Source organism: Rhinoderma darwinii, chromosome 1 (genome assembly GCF_050947455.1).
Source record: "Rhinoderma darwinii isolate aRhiDar2 chromosome 1, aRhiDar2.hap1, whole genome shotgun sequence".
In the NCBI taxonomy this organism is placed as follows: Eukaryota; Metazoa; Chordata; class Amphibia; order Anura; family Rhinodermatidae; genus Rhinoderma; species Rhinoderma darwinii.
The window spans coordinates 248,294,374-248,314,980 of record NC_134687.1 but is presented as its reverse complement, the minus strand read 5'-3'; the positions used below and the strand labels follow the sequence as shown (position 1 = coordinate 248,314,980).

The 20,607-nt window shown below is 42.1% G+C and overlaps 1 protein-coding gene across 1 annotated transcript in view; it reads left to right on the top strand.

Annotated features, from left to right (window-relative positions):
• NDUFA11 (NADH:ubiquinone oxidoreductase subunit A11) overlaps positions 1 to 15,230 on the top strand; it is a 51,992-nt gene extending 36,762 nt beyond the window's left edge. The window contains exons 2-4 of the mRNA XM_075850173.1: positions 73 to 165; positions 13,446 to 13,568; positions 15,053 to 15,230. Of these exons, the coding sequence (XP_075706288.1) occupies positions 73 to 165; positions 13,446 to 13,568; positions 15,053 to 15,168 (332 nt within the window). The 3' untranslated portion in view covers positions 15,169 to 15,230. The remainder of the gene's footprint in view (positions 1 to 72; positions 166 to 13,445; positions 13,569 to 15,052) is intronic.
• The last annotated feature ends 5,377 nt before the right edge of the window (positions 15,231 to 20,607 follow it).

Here is a 20,607-nt window from a genome sequence, read left to right as displayed (position 1 = left end):
TGTCTATTCTGAAATAATGTTTACCTACTATTATCTTGTTTTTATTACCTTCCTTGTTTTTCTCTTTGTTAGGCTTAGTTGGCTCTGCTTATCACATAATCGCATTTCAACCTAAGACTGTACTGGAGGGTGTTCAACGAGCAGGAGGAGCAACGTTAACCATGGGTAATAAACATATATATATATTTTTTTAATATATTTTGTTAAAGAGACTCTGTCACCACATTATAAGTGCCCTATCTCCTACATAAGGAGATGGGCGCTGTAATGTAGGTGACAGTAATGCTTTTTATTTACTAAAACGTTCTTTTTTCACAAAGTTAGGAGCGATTTAAGTTTTATGCTAATGAGCTTTCTTAATGCCCAAGTGGGCGTGCTTTTACTTTCGACCAAGTGGGCGTTATACAGAGTGCATGACGCTGACCAATCAGCATCATGCACTCCTCTCCATTCATTTACACTGCACTAGCGATATAGATATATCGCTATGTGCAGCCTCATACACAAACCCTAACATTACTACAGTGTCCTGATAATGAATACACATGACCATCCAGCCTGGACGTCATGTGTACTCAGAATCCTGACACTTCTGACTCTTTTTTTGTGAGATTCCAGCAACGGATACGAGATCTCGCGAGATCTTTGAGCTAAACGAGATTTGGTTTCACTTGCCGGAATCTCACAAAAAAAGATTCAGAAGTGTCAGGATTCTGAGTACACATGACGTCCAGGCTGGATTTCATGTGTATTCATTATCAGGACACTGTAGTAATGTTAGGGCTTGTGTATGTGGCTGCACATAGCGATATATCTATATCGCTAGTGCAGTGTAAATGAATGGAGAGGAGTGCATGATGCCGATTGGTCAGCGTCATGCACTCCTCTGTACAACACCCACTTGGTCGAAAGTAAAAGTACGCCCACTTGGGCATTAAGAAAGCTCATTAGCATAAACTTAAATCGCTCCTAACTTTGTGAAAAAAGATCGTCTTTTTAAATAAAAAGCATTACTGTCACCTACATTACAGCGCCCATCTCCTTATGTAGGAGATAGGGCACTTATAATGTGGTGACAGTCTCTTTAACCCTTTCAAGGCCGAGCTCATTTTGCCCTTCAGGACCAGCCCCATTTTTTCAAATCTGACGTGTTACTTTATGTGGTAATAACTCCGGAGTGCTTTTGCCTATCCAAGCGATTCTGAGATTGTTTTCTCGTGACATATTGTACTTTATATTAGTGGAAAAATTTGGTCAATAAATTCATTGCTTATTTGTGAAAAACACCAAAATTTTGAGAAAATTTGCAAAAATTATGATTTTTCTAATTTAAAAATGTATCTGCTTGTAAAACAGATAGTAATACCACACAAAATAGTTACTATTTCACATATTCCATATGTCTACTTATTATATTTGCATCATTTTTTGAACATTATTTTATTTTTCTAGGACGTTACAAGGCTTAGTACTTTACCAGCAATTTCTCACATTTTCAAGAAAATTTCAAAAGTCGATTTTTACAGGGACCAGTTCAGTTCTAAAGCGGCTTTGAGGGCCTTATGTACTAGATAGACCCCATAAATCACCCCATATTAAAAACTGCACCCCTCAAAGTATTCAAAACAGCTTTCAGAAACTTTCTTAACCCTTTAGGCGTTTCACAGGAATTAAAGCAATGTAGAGGGGAAATAGACAATTTTTTTTTTTTTTTTTTTTGCTTCAATTCATTTGTAATACATTTTTTGTCTGTAACACAGTGTTTTACCAGAGAAACGCAACACAATATTTATTGCCCAGATTCTGCCGTTTTTAGAAATATCCCACATGTGGCCCTAGTGTGATAATGGACTGAAATACCGGCCTCAGAAGCAAAGGAGCACCCAGTGGATTTTGTGGCCTCCTTTTTTTAGAATATATTTTAGGCACCATGTCGGGTTTGAAGAGGTCTTGTAGTGCCGAAACCGTGGAAATCCCCAAAAGTGACACTGTTTTGGAAACTGCACCCCTCAAGGAATTTATCTAGGGGTATAGTTAGCATCTTGACCCCACAGGTCTTCTGCTATATTTATTGGAGTTTGCCTGTCAAAGTGAAAATCTACTTTTTTTTTCTGAAAAAATATACAAAAAAAGAAGCTATTTGCAAGGAATAAAGAATAAAAAGCACCCCAAAACTTGTAACGCTACTTCTCCCGATTACAGCAATACCCCATATGTGGTATTAAACTGCTGTTTGGACTCACGGCAGAGCTCAGAAGGGAAGGAGCACCATTTGGATTGTGAAGCGCAGATTTTGCTGGATTGGTTTTCAGTGCCGTGTCGCGTTTGCAACGCCCTGGAGGGAGCAAAACGGTGGAAACCCCCCAAAAGTGACCCCATTTTGTAGACTACACACCTCAAGGAATTTTTCTAGGGGTATAGTTAGCATTTTGACCCCACAGTTTTTTTGCTGAATTTAGTGGAATTAGGCCGTGAAAATGAAAATGAGAATCTTTTTTCTGAAAAAACATAGAAATGTTTAATTTTTACAATGAATAAAGGAGAAAAATCACCCCAAAATTTGTAAAGCAATTTGTCCTGACTGGAACGAGCGATCATTAGGTCGCTGGTACAATACACTGCAGTACTAATGTATTGCAGTATAATATCATTTTTACAGGCTCCTGTAACAGCGCGATCGCTGTTCCTGTCCATTAGTGCCGGGTGTCAGCTGTAATACACAGCGGACACCTGCAGAATATGGAGCGGGCGCAGCGCGTGAGCCCACTCCATATATAACCCCCCCGCACCACGACATGCTATTAAGTCGTGGTGCGCGAAGGCGTTAATGCGCAGCGGATGGTGCAAAGTGAAAATTAAAATTTTCCGCTGATATGCCATTTTAATGCACAATATATTGTGCCCAGTTTGTGCCACTGAAGACAAATACCTCATACAATGTTGAGCGGGTTCTCCCGGATATAAAATATCATATATGTGGACGTAAGCTGGTGTTTGGGCACGCTGTGGGGCTCAGAAGGGAGGGAGCGCCATTTGGCTTTTGGAGCGCAGAGTTTGCTTGGTAACTGTTCTGTTTGGGGTTTTGCTGGTACTTCAGTTTATGATGTGGGGGTATGTGTAAATTGGGCAGAGTACATCAGGACATAATAAGAGGGTATAATAATTCGGTAAATAATAATCCGCAGATATGTGGCCAATGTCGCACTGATAAATGGCGCCCGATCTTATCCGCTTTTGGACACTGCACAATTTCTGTCGCTATATTCTGAGAGCCAGAACTTTTCGTATTTTTTTCTTCACCGGAGCCGTGCGAGGACTTATTTGTTGCGGGACAATCTGTAGTTTTCATTGGTACCATTTTAGGGTACATGTGATTTTTTTAATTTTTTTTTTATCACTTTTTATTTGATTTTTTGGCAAGCAAAGTGACAAAAAAAACTAATTCTGACACTGTTTTTTGTAGTTTTTTTTTTTTTTTTTTACACTTTTCACCGTGCGCTATAAATGACATTTTACTTTATTCTGCGGGTCGATACGATTACGGCGATACCAGATGTATATCGTTGTTTGTTTTGTGGCATTTGCGCAATAAAATCACTTAGATAAAATTATTTATTTTTTGTGTCGCCATATTCTGAGAGCCATAACTTTTTTATTTTTCAGTCCAAAAAGCTGTGTAAGGGCTTGTTTTTTGCGGGACGGGTTGTCGTTTTTATTGGTACTATTTTAGGGTACATGCGACTTTTTGATCACTTTTTATTCTATATTTTTGGAGGGTTGAGGACCAAAAAAATAGTGATTCTGACATTGTTTTTTAATTTTTTTTGCGCTGTTCACCGTGCGGGAAAAATAATAGTTTTATCGTTTGGGTCGATACGAACGCGGAGATACCAAATATGTGTACTTTTTTTTTAACATTTTCATTTTTTTCCTATAATAAAAGACTTATTATAGGAAAAAAAGCATTTTTTGTTTTTGTAACGTTTATAACTTGTTTTTACACTTTTATAAAACATTATTTTATTTTTTACTTGTTTTACTTGAAGACTGGCAGCACTGATCGCTGCTATAATACATTACACTACCTAGTGTAACGTATTATAAACTGTCAGTGTGACGCTGAGAGTCACACTGACAGGAAGCTTAGGAGGACCGGCCTCCGGCTGGTTATCATAGGCTGCCGTGCATGGCAGACCCAGGGGCCGTTGTATGGCCTCCGGTTCTGCCTTATAACCGACTGCAGCACCCGCAAATCAGTCCCCGAGAAAGTTTGTTGTAGCAACAAACTTTCCAGTTTGTTGTAGTAACAAACTTTCCAGTTCGTTGCTACAACAAACTTTCCCTGCGATCACATGACCGGGACCTGAACCAATTAAGTCCCGGTCATGTCTCCGGGACCAAAGGCAGGGGTTAACAACGCGATCCGGGTGTCAGCGCTACTCTGAGACACCCGGATCGCGCTTTTGACACCTACCGTGAATTCACATCGGCGCTGCACAGAGCCCAGCAAATGCCGACGTGAATTTACTGTGGGCGGTCGGGAAGTGGTTAATGTGTATAAAGCTTGTGAATGTTATGCTAGCAGTGTGGGCCACGCGTATTGTGGGAAAAATAGCACCATCCTCACCTTTCAACAGTCCAAATAATTTTTCTACAAGAAATCTGTAAATATTAGCTGTTTTGGAGGGATGTATCTGCAGCCTTCTCCTGTGAGAGGGTAGAGGGAGCAAAAATTGGAGGACTTCTGATCATAATGTGAAAGGCCTACAGATTTGAGTAAATCTGTGTAGAGCTGGTTCATTAATCAAATTCTCCATTTGGGCGCCTAACGATTCTGTTTTTGTACAGAATCTTTAAATTAATTCCCTGTTGCCTGCCGCACTATTAACACATCTGCTAGCACAGAGCAAAGTTCCTGAGGAGACCTCTCAGCAGATGTTTTAACCGCGCTGTGATTCTCCAGGTCAGAGGTCGCAATAACGCCTATAGAGGCTTTACTGATGCCTGTACAATCAATTTTACGCTTTGGAAACAGTCTCATGCGTATTATTACCATGAAAACTGAACCCTGTAGTCACAGAACTACAACAGCCTGCAGCTGGTGCAGGAGAGCAGCAGAATCGATAAGAAAGCTCCTTACTCGCCGCAACTGGTAAGGAGCGAGTAAGGAGCTTTCACTACCAATCCGGCAGCAGCCAATTTCTCTGTTTGTTAGTGCAGCCTCATCTCTGCCAGTGAGAGAGCAATGTGTCAATGACGCCATTTGAGTTGCCATTATCAATAATTGCTGACAGGCTAATCATACTGGTACTGCTTACCAGAGTCCAATTAACTGTGTGTATTGTGCAACATGTAGAAATGAAAAATGGTTGGCACTGCCTTAGCTTGCAATGTCACAGACTCTGTGCTTCAGCTGGCTGGGTCCTGTAGTTCGACAGCCTTTGTCTGGTGGTGCTCAGTGCTTGTTGAAGTTAGTTTCCGCAAATGACAACATGTAGAAAAGAAGACCGCACGGCACTCACCATTTGCAAATGCCTTGATAAAGCGTCTGAAGGACGTGAAACAGTTGGCTCTGTTGTCTTTTGAATCCCGTGTTGCCTGCCTCAATCTTGGAATAAAGAGAAACCTTTTGCAAATGGTGAGTGCCGTGCCGTCTTCTTTTCTACGTGTGTATTCACCCCAGCCAAGCGTCTGATTACCTCCTTTAAAGGGGTATATCCACTTGATTGGTGATAACAGCTAGATCGGTAGGGGTCCCCATTTTCTCCCCCAGCCGTGATAACCTGACCTTTAGGCCGGATTCACACGAGCGTGATCGGTCCGTGATATACGGTCCGTATGTCGGCCGCATTTCCCGGACCGAACAAACTGCAGTGAGCCGGGCTCCTAGCATCATAGTTATCTATGACGCCAGGTGTCACTGCCTCGCTGTGGGAAAACTGTCCTGTACTGTAATCATGTATTACTCAGTTTTTTTCACGCAGCGTATCGGTTGCGTGAAACTCGCTACATGTCCTATTTTGATCCGTCTTTGCGGACCACGTCTCCTATTGAAGTCAATGGTTGCGTGAAAATCAACGGATAACACACGGACGACATTTGAAAGCACACGGAACTAAAACGCATGAAATACGGTCCATTTTCGGACGCAGAACAGACACGTTCGTCTGAATCAGGCCTAATACAGAAATATTGCAGTGTATTATAAAAGCGATCAAATGATCGCACCGTAAAGTCCCCCAGTGGGACTAAAAAAAGAAAGGCAAAGTATATAATCTATAAAAATCCCAAGTAAAAAAAATTGAAAACGCACTTTTTCCCCCTTATGGTTTTATGAAAAAACTTTAAAAAGTTACACATATTTGGTATCGCTGCGTCCATAACTACCCCAACTATAAAACTATTATTTAACCCGCATGGTGAACGCCATAAAAAAACAATGCCATAATTGCTGTTTTCTGTCCATTTTGTCTTCACAATTTTTTTTTATAAAAAGTTGCATGTTCTCCAAAATGGTAGGAATAAACTACAAGTCGTCCTGCAAAAAAAAAGGCCTCCTAAAGCTGCATCAGCAGAAAAATAAAGTTATGGCTCTTTAAATATGGCGAGACACACAGAAATGTGGAAAAGTTTTTACTGTGTAAAAGTAGTAAAACATAAGAAAAAAAGATATAAACTTGGTATCGTCGCAATCACAACGACCCGCTGAATAAAGTTACTTATCCCACACTGTAAACGGCGTAGATTTAAGACGCAAAAAAGTGGGGCAATAGCTGTTTTGTTTTCTTTATCACCCCCCCCCCCCAAAAAAAATCGACTGCGCTAGTGATGCAAACGGAAGCTAAGCTTTCAGTTGAGGGGTTAACCCGACGGAACCCTTCAACGGAAGCGCAACGCTTATGTGAACAGGGCCTTACACGTGCACATTTTTTTTTTGAGGACTTGCAAAGGAATAACAGACATCTGAACTTACCACGGCCATGCCTGTAATCACGGCCACGATTGCGGGCACGGCCGGCTGTGGACAGCCGCCCATATTCTCGGCCCTTGCTCCCATACAAAGTATGGGAGCATGGCCCGTAAAAAGCAAAATATAGGATATGTCCTATCTTTTGCGGTACACTTCTATGGCCTGGACTCCTTTGCGTAAATAAACGTCTGGACAATAGAAGTGAATGGGTCCGTAATTGCGGTCCCCATTTTTAAGGTCGTGTTAGAATTCTGTCAATGGACATGTGAGGGACACAAAGGTGCATTGTAGAGAAATATGTTGGAAAATTGTAGAACTTTTCATCGTACAAAGAATTACCTTTTATTTGTGGAAACCATGATATCTCCCAGGAACGTCAGAGGGGTGTTTCTAGACTAGACTATTCTCCCCTATGCACTGGGTAGAAGGAGCGGAGTACAGCACTTGGCTGTTTCTATATTGCACCCATAGAGATTAACTGGTGTGGTGGGCACATGCTCGACTGCCGCTCCCTTCCAATGCAGGGGTGCAGTAAGGAAGATCTGGGGGACCCCCATTCTCGCGATCGGTGGTCCCAGCAATCTCAAAATTAACACAACCTGTGGATAGGTAATAGTTGTCGATTCTCGGACAATCCCTTTTAACAACTGTTTTTGGAAAGAAAAAAAAAACTGCTATAAAAAAAAAACATGTACCGCTCCTCTTTATTAGTTGTGTTTTATATTTGTTTTTGCAGTATGACCTTTTAAAAGGTGTAAAGTTGAGGTGATCGGGCTTACCACGATGGGGGGGGGGACAGATGTCCCCAAAAAATACCTCAACCTGCATATGCTGAGCTTGCAAACGTTTTTAGTCATGTGCAATATTCTTTACTGCTTTTAGGCCCTGTTCACACTGAGTTTTTTTTTGACAAGTTTGACGCGGAAACAGTGCCGCAAAACTCCACAAAAACCGCCCGAAAATGCCTCCGATTGATTTCAATGGGAGTTGAATGAGTTCACGAGTAAAAAAAAAATGTGTTGCGGTAAAAAGCGTCATGACCCATCTTGAGGCGGTTTCCGCCTCCAAAACCCCATTTCAATTAGTCAGAGGATAAAAACGCCTCGACGAGTGTTTTGACGAGTTTTTGTCAAACCACTGTGCAAAAACCGTCTGGAGCCGTTTTTGCAGGAGGAATTTTCCTCCTGCAAAAAACTCAGTGTGAACGCAGCCTTAGAGATATCTGCCTGGTGTTTGGGAGCATACACAGATCATCTCACAAGGCTTTTAAATTGAAAATACGGTGATGACACAAACCTAATATCAAAATCCATGTTACATAACTGTTAAGAGTGCTATTCTATATAATTGTGAGCACAAATGCATACAAAATGTGCATATTAACCCCTTAATGGCTGGCCTATTTTAAACCTTAAGCCCTGTGACGTACTATTACATCATGGGTGGTGGACTGTTAACGTCTGCTGACAGCAGTGATAGCTTAACGTTATCACTGCTTCAAGGCCAGGACCGGAGCTAGCCTCTGATCCGGACGATTAACCCCTTAAATGCAGCGGGGTTCCGATTACTGCTCCGGCAGACCGGAGGCCTGACTGGCCTCCTGTCTGGCTAGAACGGATGCCTGTTAGGTCCCGCCCAGGGGCCTAAAAGGCGTCCGGCCGCAGTGACAAGATGGCACAGGCTCAGAACCTGAGCCTGTGACATCAGCCGCTGGTGTCAGCTGTATGTTACAGCTGACACCGTGCTGTAACGGCAGGGAATGGAGCTAGCTCCGATGCCTGCCATTAACCCCTTAAATGACGCGATCAAAAGCGATCATCTTAGTGGTTTGTAGCGATCGGCATCGACATTGTGATCGTTGCTATGGCAACCAGAGGCCTAATAATGGCCTCCTGGTCTGCCACGTACGATAGCCTATCGGGCCCCGCCCACAGATGGGACCTAATAGGCTTGCTGTCAGTGAATGACTGACAGCTCTAATGCATTGCACTACGTGGGTAGTGAAATGCATTCGAGTAAAGATCAGAGGTGCAGGCCCTGAAGTCCCATAGTGGGACGAAAAAAAAAAGTTTAATAGAAGTGTAAAAAGAAAAGTTTCAAGTCTTATTATAGGAAAAAAAGGAAACCATTAAAAAAAAAGAGTACACATATTTGGCATCATTGTGTCCATAACGACCCAATCTATAAAACTGTAATGTTTTTTTCCCACACTGTGAACACCGCAAAAAAACAATGCCATAATCGCTATTTTTTTTTTTTTTTTATCACCACCCCTCACCAAACACGGAATAAAAAGTGATCATAAAGTCCCATGTACCCCAAAATATTTCCAATAAAAATTATAAACCGTCTCGCAATAAACAAGCCCTTAGGCCTTATTCACACGAATGTGTTATACGTCCGTTAGTGAATGGGCCCGTTCAGACTGTCAGTGATTTTCACGCAACATATGTGCGCTGCGTAAAGCTCACGACATGTCCTATACTTACCAGTGTTTCGTGCTGCACGCACCCATTGAAGTCAATGGGTGCGTGCAAATCGCGCACGGCACACGGAAGCACTTCCGGGTGACGCGCGTGATTCGCGCTACAGCTGGTAAAGAAGAGAAGGGAAACCTAAAATCCCCTCCTTGACTGTGTCGTCACATAAAAAAAGTGTCCTAATGATGCTGGCTTCGCGAAAATCACGCAGTCACGCACCATATACACGTCACACTAAACTTTTTTACAAGCAAAACGCAGCGTTTTTTGCACGCGCAAAACTGACATATTCGTGTGAATAAGGCCTTACACAGTTTTTTTGGACTGAAAAATAAAAACAATTATTTATCAGTGCGACACTGGCCACGTATCTCTGAAATATTATTTATTTACCCCATTATTATACCCTCTTATTATGCCCTGATGTACTCCGCACAGATTACATATGCCCCACATTATAAACTAAAATACCAGCAAAACCCCAAGCAAAATATGCGCTCCAAATGGTGCTCCTTTCCTTCCGAAGCCTACAGCGTGCCCAAACAGTTTATGTCCACATATATGGCATAGCCATAGCCGGGAGAACCCGCTTAGCAGTTTACGAGGTGTGTGTCTTCAGTGGCACAAACTGGGCACAACATATTGTGCACTAAAGTGGCATATCGGCGGAAAATTGCAATTTTCACTTTGCACCATCCACTGCGCATTAATTAGTAATGGAAAAACACCTGTGGGGGGCAAAATGCTCACTACACCCTTTAAAATGCCTCAAGGGGTGTAGTTTCCAAAATGTGGGTCACTACTTGGGGGTTTGTTTTACTATTTGACCTCAGAGCCCTGCAATTGTGGGCCAATGCTCTGAAAATAACCAAAATAGACCTCAAATGCGCATGTTGCTCTTCACTTCTGAGCTGTCATATGTCCATTCAAATGTTAAATGCCTTGAGAGGTGTAGTTTCCAAAATGGGGTCACTTCTTGGGGGCTTCCACTGTACTCTGGTACCTTTTTTAGGGTTTTGCAAATGCGACATGGCGTCCGAAAACTAATCCAGCAAAATCTGCATTTCTGAGCCCTGCTGTGTGTCAAGACAGCTGTTTATGACCACATGTGTGGTGTTTCCGTACTCTGGAAAAGTTGCTTTACAAATGTTGGGGCGCGTCTTCTTTTATCACTGAGGAAAGAGAAATATTAAACTTTGGAAAAAAATTGGATATTCATTTTTACGGCCTAATTCCAATAAATTCTGTGGGGTCAAAGTTCTAAGCCTTGTAACATCCTAGAAAAATTAAAAGGATGATACATTTAAATTTAGAGAAATGCTAAGTTTGTGTTTTTCGCAAAATTTTGGTGTTTTCCACAATAAAATACTGAATGTATCGACAAAATTTTACCACTAACTCAAAGTATAATGTGTCATGAGAAAACAATCTCAGAAATGCTTGGTTAGGTATAAGCATTCCAGAGTTATTACCACATAAAGTGACACGTCACATTTGAAAAATGAACATGCCAACTTGGGTTAATGACCAAGCTATTTTTTGAAGTTTTTCCATAGTCTCATTCCAAGAGCTATAACGTTTTTATTTTTATTTTTGCGTCGACATAGCTGTATAAGTTCTTGGTTTTTGCGGGACAAGTTGTATTTTTTAACAGCACCATTATGGGTTACATATAATTTATTGATTAACTTTTTTTGGGGGGGAAATGGAAAAAAAAAAACAAATTTTGCCACTTCTCTTTTTTTTTTTTTTTGCGTCTTAGATTTACGTCGTTTACTGTGTGGTATAAATAAAATAACTTTATTCAGTGGGTCATTAGGATTGTGGCGATACCAAATTTATATAGATTTTGTATGTTTTTATTACTTTTAAACAGTCGCCATGTTTCAAGAGCCATAATGGTTTTATTTTTACGCTGATGCAGCTGTATGAGGGCTTGTTTTTTGCGGGACGACTTCTGGTTTTTATCAGTATTATTTGAGTACAGTTGACTTTTTGATCACTTTTTTTTTTTTTTTTTTTTTTTTATGAACAGAAACCAGCAATTCTGGCATTGTTTTTATTTTATCTTTTATGGCATTCATAGTTTTTTTTTATTTTTCCATATTAAAGTATTTTTAGTCCCACTAGGGAACATCACTATGCGATCTTCTGATCGCTTTTACAATACACTGCAATACTTCTGTACTGCAGCATATTCCCTGTCAGTGTAAAACGGACATGCACCTGCTAGGTAATGCCTCAGGCATGGCTTAGCAGGCATCCACTACAGGCAGACCTGGGGGCCTTTGTTAAATGTCACGGGTGATTAAAGCGGTCTTTTTGGAAGTGCTGCTTCCTTGTCTATTTTTGTTTGCCCAATATTGATGACCGTGGACCAGGTCCTATTGAGGCGTACACCCATCTGTGGTCCAGTGCTGTGGAATTCTTCTATTTTATTTTTTATCAGGCCCCCAGCTGCCATAGAAGCCATTGGCACCCTGCGATTGCAATCGCAGGGTGCTGACGGGGTGAGAGAGGGAGCACCCTCCCTCCATATCCACTTGGATGCGGCCCTCACTATTGAGCGCCGCATCTAAGAAGTTAAACGGGTGAGATCGATGTTGAAATCTATCCCACCCGTTAGTGCAGGTGTTCGGCTGGCTATAGACCGCCGCACACCCCCTTTAGCCGGCACAGGACACCCGTGCCGGACTTATGTCAGAGCACAGAGAAAAGGCGTAGTGGCGGACATTAAGGGGTTAAAAAATAAAAATGTAAATCTACCATTGGTTGAACTTGATGGACATGTGTCTTTTTTTCAGCCGCACTAACTATGTATAATAAAATGATTGGTTTTTTTTCTCCGATTCCATAACGTTTTCATAGTCTTGCAGATTAAGTGGATAAGTCTTGTCTATTCCTAAATCTAGCCATATGCATAAGATCCATGGCTGATAGGGGAGTCGGGGGAGATGCAGACAATCATACATGTTTACTGCCATAGGCATCACATCCCAAGGAGAGTACATAGCCAATCTTTGTCTGATGTTTGTCATTTGAAATGGGATTGAACTTCAGTACTAGGTACAGCCGCACACACATAGACAGGACTTTGTTGGTAAGTCCAGTGAAGGGGAAGTGGTCTTTTCATTTTGCTGATCACTGGGGATCCAGGGGGATTAGATCCCCACTTATCACAAGTGAATGGCACAAAATGGAAGGCGTGTGAAATATGAGAACTATTTAGTAAAAATATCAATCTGGCACCTCCTTTTTAAATAGTTTTTGGTTTTTTTCTAAAAAAAAAGGTCTATCTGAGTGATGGGTGTAACTTTCCAAATACTTTTTATTAATTATAACTTTTACTTTGAGATGCAGCTTCTTTTGTATTCTGTAAACAATACAGCTGTGTCGTGTGATAAGACTTGAATCCGTCAGGTCTGCGGGACTGACTGGTTCAGTGACAGCGGGTCCTGCGTATCTCTGACTCGCTGGATCCAAATGTAATCTATCACATGTGATTGATAACCGCTCTATTCTGCGTGTCATAGACGCAGGATCCGCTGACCCTAAAACAGTCATTGCTGCTGACCTGACTGATACAGGTTCCAGCACTAGATACTACAAAGCAGCAGTATCTCAAATAGTACAAATAATTTTTAATAACGTATTCAGAAAACTGCACCAATCATATATTTAACTATTTTAAAGGTGTACACAGCCTTTAATGTCAAAGAGGTGGCCCGCCTCTCTATGAACGAGAGATGAGCCACTCGGAAATAGCACCTCTCGCTGTGGTGGACCTAACCCAGCAATGTTTTAAATGGTCAGCCGTTCATTTGAATGTCCGCCTGTAATACTACTATCCTTCCCAGCAGTTGTCAAAGTGGTAATGTATGACCGGCTTTAATGGAGATATCAGCTGATCACTGGGTCAGCTTCTATTTATAAAGGGGTTGTTTTCGTGAGAAACATTCTGATTTCAATGTATTTTTTTTCTCGGTCTCTGTTAGCTTCCCTTGGTGCAATTTTTGGGATCACTACCTGTGTCACAGCTCAGATTCGGGAGAAACCAGATGACTTGGCCAATTACTTTGTAGGGGGTTGTGTCTCTGGTGCCTTTCTTGGAATTAGAAGTAAGTATTCTTCTATAATATAGACCTCTTAAGGATCGGTTTTTCATTTTAAAATGAGAGGTGAGAGCCTGGCCATGTCCACAATGCCTGGGATTGGATGTTTTGTAATTTGAAGCCTCATTCCAGAATGAAATTTAAAGTTATTGTAGTGTTGCATAAATATCAGTTTTCTAATTTTTCTGCTTGTAAGCCTTCTGGATAAGGGGACACTTATTGTAACTTTGGTTCTTGTACCCATCCATAAATGCCACCACCACCACCTCCCATGGTATGTATTAGTACAGTATAAGAGCTTCCCAACCTTTTCAGGCTCGAGGCACCCCTGGGAAAAAAATAACATCCTCAGGGCACCCTTCCCAAAAATTGTTTACAAAACGCTAAAAACAAGCACTACACTCTAGGGGTATGTTTACACTGCGTTTTTTGTAAGGCAGAAAAAAAAAATCTACTTCAAAATTCCTAAAAGAATCTTGAGGCATATTTTGAATTGACTGCATTGTTTGACGCTTTTTTTTTCGGTGTGTTTTGCCCACATTTTTTTTTAAGCCGTTGAAGCGAATGCAAAAACCGCAGGCAAAAAAAGCTCCAAACAAGCGCCACAGGTATTTTCTGCCTCCTATTAATTTCAATGGGAGGTCAGAGGCGGAAACCACTCAAAGACCATCAGCCCCCCACTCACAGTAAAATGACAATCAGCCCCTCTAGTAAAGTGACAGTCACAGACAAGGTGTGCTTACTCCTGGGGAAGGAATAAATGAGGTATGAGAGGACTACAGGATGGGCCATTTATATGGATACACCTAAATAAAATGGGAATGGTTGGTGATATTAACTTCCTGTTTGTGGCACATTAGTTTATGGGAGGGGGGAAACTTTTCAAGCTGGGTGTTGACCATGGCGGCCATTTTGAAGTCGGCCATTTTGTATCCAACTTTAGTTTTTTCAATGGGAAGAGGGTCATATGACACATCAAACTTATCGAGAATTTCACAAGAAAAACAATGGTGTGCTTGGTTTTAACGTTACTTTATTCTTTCATGAGTTATTTACAAGTTTCCGACCACTTATAAAATGTGTTCAAAGTGCTGCCCATTGTGTTGGATTGTCAATGCAACCCTCTTCTCCCACTCTTCACACACTGATAGCAACACCGCAGAAGAAATGCCTCCCGATCTGACCCCCTTAGACTTTTATCTTTGGAGTCATCTGAAGGCAATTGTCTATGCTGTGAAGATACGAGATGTGCAGCAACTGAAACTACGGATACTGGAAGCCTGTGCTAGCATTTCTTCTGCGGTGTTGCGATCAGTGTGGATCAATAGGACTGATTAGAATAAACTGTAATTGAATACTGTACTGTCTGCACTGTTCGTGTCTTAAACCACAAATAAGTCATTGCAAACTCATACAAAATATGCAGGAAACATCTGAGTTTATGTATACAGCATTGTTTCCCCTCACTAACTCTGCTTTACTATTCACAGCTCACAGTTATGCGACTGGGACCTCGGCATGTGTGGCACTTGGTGTCTTAGCTGCTCTAGCCAAGAGCTCAAAAAGGGACGGATGGGAATTTATTACATCTGAACCAAAACTCTGAAGCTCTTAAACTATTTGTCCTGTGATGTTAGTGTTAAAAATAAATCTATATATATAAATCTGTTTGCCGCCTTTTCTCTTTTTTTTTTTAAATGCTTTATTTTCAAAACTCTTGTTGTACAAAACACGTACCAATATACAAGTAATACAAAACAAGACATTCAGACAGGCATTAGTATCATATAGAAATGTCGATCTAGAGCCGATTCAGTATATAACCGATACAAGATGTCATGAACAAATACACAGTGAACAGTGTGGTCCCTGTTCTTCCTAAACCTCTGTCCCTACCTACTTGTACGACCCGACATAAACGACTGCGCACAACTGGGCGGCATTCCCTATTCTGGTACAAGTGAAACTGATAAGACAGAGACAGTACGAAATAACAAAGGGTCACCTGGGAAGTACACTGAGGGAGAGGCAGGGCAATTGCACCACGAACGCAAACGGCGGAGTCAGGCAGGCAGGGTCAAACCGGGAGAGAGCGGAACAAAGAAAAGTCAGGAGTCCAGCTGGGGTCAGGTCACAAGGAGTCAAAATGCAAGTCGCTCAGGGGAGTCTGAAACAAGGGAAAGCACCAGGCAAGGTAACTAATTACAAAGTCCTACTATCCCAGGCTGAACTAAATAAGGAGAAGGCGGGAGCTCAGGAACATCAGCCAGGCTTTGATTGGCCTGAGCTCCTGTTGGCTGCAGACTGCCTCAGTCTGCCAGGCCAGGCGACGCCCGAGCGAGTAACTCTCGATGTCCTGGGAGCCGCAGGCAGATAGTACATGACACAAGACATGTACAATTATTGTCCCCAAGAGCCTAGCTCAATCAAAACTACCATACACACACAATCATCCTTGTGCTCTAACCCCCTCCCCCCCCCCACATCCCGACACGTTCAAGTGACAATTAGACCGCAGTCTCCAACCACCTTGACCAAATTTATCCTGACATTTCCTGCTAAGGTATAGCTTCTTATACATGGGTACATATTTATTTACTAGTTGCAGCCAGTGTATTCAACTCGGACGTTCTGTGCTCTTCCAAGCCATAATTCTATTCTGCCAGGCACAAAAAATAAAGCAAAAGAATATCTTATAGTGGTTTTGTATAACTCATCCATAATGCCCAATAGGCACATCTGAGGGGTAAGACGACGCGGAAACTCATAATGGGTATGTAGAAATTCTATTACCTCCGACCAAAAGGGGGCAACTCTGGGACACAATCACACACAATGTAGAAAGGTACCAACTAACGACTGGCATCGAAAACAACTATCTGAAGCCAATGCGCCCATCCTATGCAAGAACAGAGACTATTGGAAATTCCCTTGCACTCACCACTGAATCAAAAAAGGAGGATTCTACCTCCTGCCAGTCCTCTTTCAAATTAGGGACATCATCCCTCCATTGCAGAAATGCCTTATCAAAGGGTCTAGCACCCATATATGTAATGAAGGTGTACAATTGAGTGAGGACCCTTGAGAGGTCTGGAGCACCAATAAGGTCCTCCAATCAAGAGAAACCCACCTGAAGCGACGTAGAGCCAAATTAGGCACACCAGGCATGCCGTAGCTGGAGATAATGAAAAAAACATGTCTTTGAAATGTTATACCTATCCTGATGTTGTGAAAAAGATACCAAGCCAGAATCTGCATTACATACCTGCCCCAGAAATTTGACCCCTGCCCCGGACCACATCACCGCTCCCGGCAAAGATTCAAGATGAGGCAACCAAGGATTACTCCATAGTGGAGTACGAGGGGACCGTACTGACCTTTAGTAGAGCGTGCGCTGTCCTCCAGGCTACAGCCACCATCCGAAGTGGCAGTGGCACACAGCTCGGGGATTTAAATCTGTATAGCAAATTTGTCAGACTTTCATAAGAAGTCATAAGCGCCCCAGCCAGTGCGGTGGCTGCATTACTCATATCTATAGCTATCACCCCAACGAGCCCTCACCAGCTGAGAAGCTAAATAATAACCATGAAGATTTGGCCCCGCCATTCCCCCCCCTGTCGTTTAGGGGCCTGCAACAGACTCCGGCTGAACCTAGGAACTCGACCCTGCCAATAAAACGATCGCAGTATGCTATCAAGCTGTTTAAAGAATTTTTGGGATAACACAATAGGACAAGCCCGAAATAGGAATAAAAACTTAAGTATATCATCTTAAATAAATTAATCCTTCCATACAGTGACAGAGGAAGGTTCCGCCAGGTGTTCAACTGTCTCTCAGTGGCTACCACCAAAGGGTCAAGGTTCAGTTCCCTATATCTTGTTAGATTGAGGGTATGTTCACACAACGCAAAATACATCTGAAATGACGGAGCTGTTTTCAGGAGAAAACCGCTCCTAAATTTCAGACGTTTTTGCATGTACTCGAGTTTTTCGCGGCGTCTTTTACGGACGTAATTGGAGCTGTTCTTCATTGGAGTCAATGAAAAACGGCTCCAAAAACGTGTCCTGCACTTCCTTGACACGGGCGTAATTTTACGCGCCGTCTTTTGACAGCGACGCGTAAAATTACACCATCTGCACAGAACATCGGAAGACCCATTGCAAGCAATGGGCAGCTGTTTGCAGATGTATTGGAGCAGTCTTTTCAGGCGTAAAATGCCTCCATTACGTCTGAAAATAGGTCGTGTGCACATACCCGAAGGGAGATTTCAATCCCCCAATATGTAAATTGCGAGACTATCTGCAATGGTACAGGGAGGTCCTGGCAGGAGCAATAACCAGGAGTAAGTAGAAACATAACAGATTTTGGCCCGATTAACCGATAGACCAGAAAAACTACCAAATGTATCGATCAGCTCAAAGAGAGAAGCCAAGGAAGGATCATCATCCGCCAAGTACACAAGTGTCATCTGCATATAAAGATATTTTTTCCATGCAGCCTCTCATGATAGCATGTATATCGGGAATGGCGGATAGCCACTGCCAGGGGTTCGATGGCAAGGGCAAATAACTGTTTGCTGCCTTTCTAAAACATGTTCGCACTTAAATATAAGAATCCAAAGATCTCTCTTTGTATTCTGTATACAGAGCACCTGTATTGTGCGCTAAGGCTGGGTTCACACAACCTATTTTCAGACGTAATGGAGGCGTTTTACGCCTCGAATTAAGTCTGAAAAACGGCTCCAATACGTCGGCAAACATCTGCCCATTACTTTCAATGGGCTTTACGATGTACTGTGCTGACGACCTGTCATTTTACGCGTCGCTGTCAAAAGACGGCATGTAAAATTACAGCCTCGTCAAAAGAAGTACAGGACACTTCTTGGGACGTAATTGGAGCCGTTTTTCATTGACTCCAATGACGTACAGCTCCAAATTACGTCCGTAAAAGATGCCCTGCAAAACGCGAGTACATGCAATTACGTCTGAAATTCAGGAGCTGTTTTCTCCTGAAAACAGCTCCGTAATTTCAGACGTAATTGCAGTTATCGTGTGCACATACCCTAAGACCTAAATTAGTCAGGTCTGCGGGACTGTCTGATTCAGTGACAGCGGGTCTCCGACGGACTCACACCGACCCTTTACTGATGACCTATTCTGTGGATACGTCCATATAAAAAACAGCCCCCAACCTGGACAACTCCTTTGATTCCAACCTGCTATGGATGGTTTGCATAAGTTTTATTTAAAACATTTTTTAGAGATAGGATCTTTAGTGGAAAACAGGGAAGCTTTTATGCTTCTGATGGTGTTCCATCTTGTTTGTTACAAACAAAAATATACTACTTACATGGCCTTAACACGCTAGTGACCGCCCGATAGTATTTTTACGGCGGCCACTAACGGGTTTTGTTCCGATGCATAGGCCTTTTTACGGCGCTGCATCGGAATAAATAAACAGAGCAGGAAGCCGTTAAATCTCCCTGCTCACAGATACCAGAGGTAGCTGAGGGCTGGGGACATCCCTGCTCGAACGGGTGAAATCGATATCAGTATAGCGAGCGCCGCATCTGAGTTGTTTTGGAGAGGGAGGGAGCTCCCTCTCCCACAGACACCCGGTGATAAGATCGCCGAGTGTCTGTGTCTCAGAGGGCAACCGGGGGCCTAATTAAGGCCCCCAGGTCTGCCTGTAGTAAATGCCTGCTAGGTCATGCCAGAGGCATGACCTAGCAGATGCCTGTCCGTTTTACACGGACAGGCATAATACACTGCAATACAGAAGTATTGCAGTGTATTATAAATGCGATCGGATAATCCCATAGTGAAGTCCCCTAGTGGGACTAGTATAAAAAGTTTAAAAAATATGAAGAACACACTTTTTCCCCTTACAAACTGCTTTATTATTAAAAAACAAAATAAAAGTAAAAAGTTACACGTTTGGTCCGTAACGACCCCAGCTATCATTTAACCTGCTCGGTGAACGTCGTAAAAAATAAAAAATAAACATGCAAAAATTGCTGTTTTCTTTGAATCCTGCCTTAAAAAAATATTTGATCAGTGATAAGAATTTGGTATTGTTGCAATCACAACAACCCACTGAATAAAGTTAGTGTTATTTATACCACATGGTAAACGGTGTAAATTTAGGACGCAAAAATGTGTGGCGAAATTGCAAGTTTTTTTTCTATTCCCCCCCCCCCCCCCCCAAAAAAAAGTTAATAAAAGTAATCAAATTCTATGTACCCCAAAATGGTGCTATTAAAAACTGCAACTTGTCCCGCAAAGCACAAGACATTATACAGCTATGTCGACGCAAAAATAAAAAAAGTTATAGCTCTTGGAATGCGACTATGGAAAAACGTAAAAAATGGCTTGGTCATTAAGGTCTAAAATAGGCTGGTCATTAAGGGGTCAAACATGGGCCAATGATCAGGTGAATAAGCGTTTGTATGGCTGCCTATTCCCAATCATTGCCATGCTTTAAAAAGGAACGAAAAAAAGAGAGAGATGGCGCTCCTCTGGGGTGATGTTGTATGTACTGATGGTATTTTTTGTATGGTGAAGTTGTAATCAACTCACCTGATGTAGTTGTGCAGGATCAACAGCACAACTTGACTTTATTGCTCGTCTGGTGAACTTTCCGGTACACTGTGCTAGCCTCTGGAGCGGACCCACGGTGGATGCCTCCTGTGCTGGAGTTTCCTCTACGTGGCCTTCAAACGTGCTTTTTGGGATAAAAAATAGCTCCTTGTATCAGGCGCTTCTGTGTAGCTGGTGCGTGTTCATTACAGACCCATTGGATAAAATATGAATGGTTTATTAAACATTACGTATATTTATAAAACAATAAAAAGAGGTGAGAGAGAATATGCTGCAACGCGTTTCAACCTCGGGCTGAGGTCTTCGTCAGGCATATAAACTTTTTTTTACTAAAACATGCATCTTAAATATCCGTGTCATATGGTTCACACCCGGGTCAGACTATCAGGGTCGGAGTTCAAAGAGGTGAGCGAGAATCGGCTTCGTTCTAAGTGAGCTATTTTGGG